Here is a 5,360-nt window from a genome sequence, read left to right on the forward strand (position 1 = left end):
CTTCCAACTATGATCTCTGTGGTCAACTACTACTTACAAACATCACTTAAGTCTTTGTGACAAACTATCACTATTATATCCAAGAAATATATTTGTTGTGACCCAATTATGTCTATTATAGTTACATTACTATTGTACATCTATGATTATATGTTTTGTAAGTCCATCTTCTCTAACTCAGGAGAAGAGTAGAACTATTTACTTACAATTTCGTAGTGGATTATTTTGACTGGGCAAGACCCTTTCGTTTTTTCCATTCTAGGGTTTTTTCTCATAAAAGTTTGGATGTCTTATTGAGCTATTTTTCTTTTATTTGTGCGTGCGTCGGATCTCCGTAAATGCTAATACATTAAATTATCACTCTAACACTAAGAATATTCCGACACACAACAAGTATAACTTCTCATGAGGTCACCCATCCTAAGAGTGCTCAACCATAAGTACTCTTAGTTTTAGATTTTTTGATAAAATTCTAATCATTACCCCAAAAGGCACCTTGATTTTTAGAAGTTCATTGTCATCTAGTTAAGGAGTTTTCACATTTGATAATTGGAGTGTTTAGTTTAATGTAAAAAAGAAAAGAAGAAAAAAAAAACAGTAATTTCATGGAGTTGAGAATGACTCAGTTTTTGGTCACTTGTGGCTATGTTTATCCAATAATATATTTCCATCATTTTCTATCTCATTCTGAAAGATTTTTTGGTCCTCTTCTGCTTTCAAGTTGATCAGCTGAGGAGGATGGACTGTTCACCCAGTTGTTCAAGATGGCGACACCTGCGTTGGAGCTGTTGGATTTGAATTTGCCAATCTTATCCATGAAATGCATCTCACTGAAAGCGATTTAGTGAAGTAAATCTTTATTACTTTCTAACTTACATGCTCCTCACCGTTCATTAGATTTTGATAAAAAGTAACCTCAGTTGTTACAGTCATACTAACAGATTTCGCTTAGTGGTCCAATGAAGGGAGAAAATGAGAATGAAGGAAATGATGATTAAATATCACAATGGATGCTAATCCGTTGGCATGATTTCCACCATATTATCATTCCTTGTTTGCTTTGCTTTGGATGTCAGTATTTAATGAGATGGTTGCTTTCTGAGTGGGGACAAAAGCGCTAATCGTGTAGGCTTGCAATAAAATATATCACCTACAACAGCCACACAAACTCTAAAACTTGAACATAGTGGCTCATGAGCAATTTTATGCAACCGACTACTTCAAAAAAATTAATTAGTTGAGAAGACAATCGAAAAATTGTAGTTAGAAGATTTATTCGCTCCCGAATCCATGAGTTGGGTGAATCCACAATGTTTAGAATAATATTTTGGTTATGATTTGATACGTATCAAATGCTTAATCATTCCATCGTCGGGACCGAACCAATTTTGTTTTAGACGATCGGCAAAGCCATCAATTTTATTTTTTAACTAAATTATCTAAACTATATAAGAAAATTATTAAATTTTACTACTTATATAAAGAAATATTGAATTTCAATGCCCACACCAGACATAACCTGGGTCGTTCGCTTGTCATGAACCATCAGAGATATGATTAATGCCCACACCAGACATAACCTGGGTCGTTCGCTCGTCATGAACCATCAGAGATATGATTGAACCCAATTGGGAAATCAAACTCATAAGGTCGAGTACACCTCCAATATAAAGCTGCTTGGCATGAATAATGAGAGAGAGCAACCGTTCTTATCTCGCCATCTCGACAATTTTCCATCTTCTCCAATAAATCAAAAAATAAAAAAAAATGACCACGTTTTAGGAAAGAAGTATAATTCCTCAAGTTTCATAACACTATAGCATACTGTATACAGTAGATGTTGAGAAATTAAACCACCAGACAACTACCAGAATTCATAAAAATGAGCCATACACATAGAGGTTTCCTGAGAGCGACCTGAACATGGAGCATTTACTGACTGAAGACAGTCCAAACTCTGTTCCTGCAATTCCTGTCAAGCCTGGAGGATGAAGGTGATGTGTTGTCGATCATGGTTGGTTAAAGCCACCATCTTGACAGTCTGGTTATTGGTTTTCTGTTTAGAGGTTATTATCACCGCCACAAGGCCCACAAATTCTTAAGGACCACCAAATCAGCTCAACTTTTCTCCAAAAATCTGAGGAAGAATCAATGCCTTCCATTCAGGAATTATCTATCCAAAACTTCAACGAGTTTATATGCAACAATGCTGATCTGTAGAGTGACCAGAGAAAGCAAAAGCTTTTTAACTTATGTATTTTGGGCTCTGAATGTCTGCAATACTCCTCTTCTTATATTTTTTTAATGGAAAAATTAAAGGGCTGTGTTTTGGGATTTTTGAACCGTAAGATGCTCTTTGTTGGAATGAATCTATTCATCCTCCCTGTATATCAATCCTCCTGTAGATATTTAATTTTTTTTTTCTTAAGTGAACTGTAAAGCAATAGAAGATTGGAGTCCAGAACAAAGACTTTTTCTTTGGTGGAACCAAAATTGCAAATTTCAAACTTGCCAACCTGGTGATTTTGATGCCATTCTTGTGACAACTAACTATTTGCTTAACTTGCCAACACTGGAGTAAAGCTCTTTATGCCTACTGGTGGTTGAAAGCTGTGTACTTATCAGTGGTTGTAAGAAAAGGACTTTATAATCTACAATCTGGAGTTGGCTCCAGCTCAAACAGAAATAGTTTTGAACAGAAATTTATGGGAACTTTCCATCCAACTCTCAATTTCAACATTTATACATTGAAAATATCATAAATGTTCAATTAACAAGGCAAAAAATTATGATTTCTAGCATTGATCCTAGTACGAAAGCAAAACGATATCAATGAAATTTTTCTGATGGAACTCAAAGGTTGATTAGTTCTGAAGCCTCATTGCTCATAAATAACGCCTTATTATTTACAAAGCTCTCTTGGGTATGAGTTAATCATGGCCATCATAGTTCCACTTCCATGTGACGTTGTGGTCACTGAGCCCGCAACAAAATTTCAGATAAAGAAGGATGATTCATCAGTTCTGAACTCTGCTAACAGTCTAGTTCATTGAAGTTTTTTCCTTCTTTGAATTCATGTAAACCTTGAAAGCTTTGAGAGGGGAAGACATTCTCCTGATTTTGGCTGTAGCCCATCTGAACTACAGTCCGGAGATCATCATCCCAGAATGTCCCAAGCTGAAAATTAACATCAAAGAAGCATACATGTCAGAGAACAGAAAAAAAAAGAAAAAAAGAGCTTGCCATGGTGAACTTCTAGTGGGAAGGATTCTACCTGACATGAGGCATCCGCAAAGCCCTCTAGAGCAGGCTGCTGCATGCTAAAATTTCTACTGAGGTGTGGAGGGTTGTAGGGGCTCACTTGGCACCCGAGCTCGAGGCCATTAATGGAGATTAGTGGTGTTCTCTCAGGCTGGTTTGTGAAAGAAAATGAGCTTGAGGTGGCCTCCAATGGATACTCTGGTTGTGGAGGCAGAAGCCCACAGCTTTGATGAATCTCCATCTATAAAGATAAGTCATTTTAGATCAAACAGAGCTCATACTATGTGGCACATTTCTTAATTTAGTGTAGTGGACCATCTTGCTTACATCTTTTGTGACAAAATTATCCAAGTTGAAGTCTAGCTGAGGATTAACAGTGGCAAGTTTCATAGAAAGGAACTGAAATAGAAGGTAAAGTGAGTTGTACATCCATTAAAAACCAAATCTTGTGCTTACAAATTGCAAGATAGGTACCTCAACTTGGCGTTGTAACAACTGTACGTAATTAATAATTTCATCAAGCATTACTGCCTTCCCAGTCACCTACGATGCAATAAATGAAATTGGGATGTATAGAATCTGTACAAATCCAAAAATTTGGCCTTTGCTAAACTCCACAACGATCAACATTTAATAAAATTATACCTTGCTGCAACCAGGCACAAGATCTTGTAAAAGTTTCATCCTTTCACTAATCTTCTCTCTTCTAACCTGATAAAAATCAAATTCAGCAGTGGGACAAGGTGCAGATGATGACTTACTGCTAATGCCAATAAAAGAAAAACAGAGCGGCAATGGCCGCTGCTTACTCTCTCTGCCAGACTGTGGCTATCAGTGGCTTGGCCTCTTCTTGCGCGCACATGAATGTAGTCCTTGGCTACTTCCGGTGGCTTACTCATTTTTTCCTCTTCCATTTTCTCGGAGGAGTCATCCCCCTCCTGCCTTGCTGATTCCTTCTCAACTCCACTTTCTTCTGAGGGCTTACTTCTCTTTGTATTTGTGCCCCCCACTCCCCCCTTCTGCAATCCCAGAACTCTTCAGTTATGAAGTAAATAGAATGAAATCCATACGAAACAACGTACTTTGAATGAATTTAAGCAAACCTTAGGAGGGTTGGTGACCCCGGTGATGGAGGATGATAAAGGAACCTCCTTTCCTTTCCCTTTCATTGCCACCTTCCTTTTCTTTGTATTACCAGAACCTGTGGACTCCTCCTGAGCATTTCCCAGCTTCCCGATATCAGGGAACATAAACTGTCCGCCTCCATGGCGCCCCCCTTCACTGTAACCAAAGGTCGAACATCTTGCAGCCCTCTCAACAAAGCCGGGATCAGCCGAGAAGGGCATATGGGCTGGATTTGGGATAATGGAGAGATTAAGCTTTGGAGGGGAATTCATTGGAGTACTGTAGCAAGAATTTTTGGCGCTTTGGTAGTGAGTAGAAGGTGCGGAGATCTCGTCCGAATTGCAGATGCTTCCGAGCCGGCCAATGAGCTCCCGGATTACCACACTCCCCCCTACCGCCGCCCGCGGCAGCGGCGGCGGCCGGAGGATTGGAAGACGGCGAAGAGACAAGAGAGCTCATAGCCGAGCTAAATTTTGCGCTTTGATCCATTGTTTGGTCCCAAATGAGGTTGAGATGACCAGAGTTAAGATTGGGAAGTGATCCCGCCGCATCAGGGGATCGCATTTGCCAGTTTATCCCGGTTGAATTGCCGAAAAATGCCTCCTTTTCCATTATTCAAAGCCGAGAAAAGAGCGAAATATGGAAGAACCACAAAGGTAGCTTTTTTGGAGAGGAAGGAAAGCGTTAAAAGAAAGGAAGGGTAAAAGGGTGAGTTTTGAAGAGCAGAGGAGGTGGAGGACAGAGAGGGAGAGAAAAGGGTGGAGGTGTTGACCTTTATGTATATATAAAATACATAATGTGTTTATTTGTTTATAAGGAAAGAATGAAAAGTAAAATAAATTGGGAATGGTGTCACCGCGTCGCCGTTGAGAAAGATGCCGGGCTTCGGACGTCCAACTAAGCCGTGCCTTCGCAGTTGTATTTTAGTTCCTTCTGGGGATATGTTCGCCTCCTGCAATTATGGTGATAGGAAG

At 39.3% G+C, this 5,360-nt stretch overlaps 1 protein-coding gene across 1 annotated transcript; it reads right to left on the reverse strand.

Annotated features, from left to right (window-relative positions):
- Positions 1-1,801: 1,801 nt before the first annotated feature.
- On the reverse strand, positions 1,802-4,766 carry LOC110019683 (transcription factor bHLH78-like). Its single transcript, XM_020717457.1, has 7 exons — positions 4,365-4,766; positions 4,071-4,280; positions 3,907-3,972; positions 3,736-3,804; positions 3,589-3,660; positions 3,275-3,502; positions 1,802-3,177 (listed from the first exon to the last, which is right to left on the reverse strand). Exons 1-7 carry the CDS (start codon positions 4,656-4,658, stop codon positions 3,034-3,036), a joined length of 1,083 nt encoding a protein of 360 aa, XP_020573116.1. The 5' UTR covers positions 4,659-4,766; the 3' UTR covers positions 1,802-3,033.
- Positions 4,767-5,360: the final 594 nt, after the last annotated feature.

The sequence above is a fragment of the Phalaenopsis equestris genome, unplaced genomic scaffold, assembly GCF_001263595.1.
Source record: "Phalaenopsis equestris unplaced genomic scaffold, ASM126359v1 Scaffold000068, whole genome shotgun sequence".
Lineage (NCBI taxonomy): Eukaryota > Viridiplantae > Streptophyta > Magnoliopsida > Asparagales > Orchidaceae > Phalaenopsis > Phalaenopsis equestris.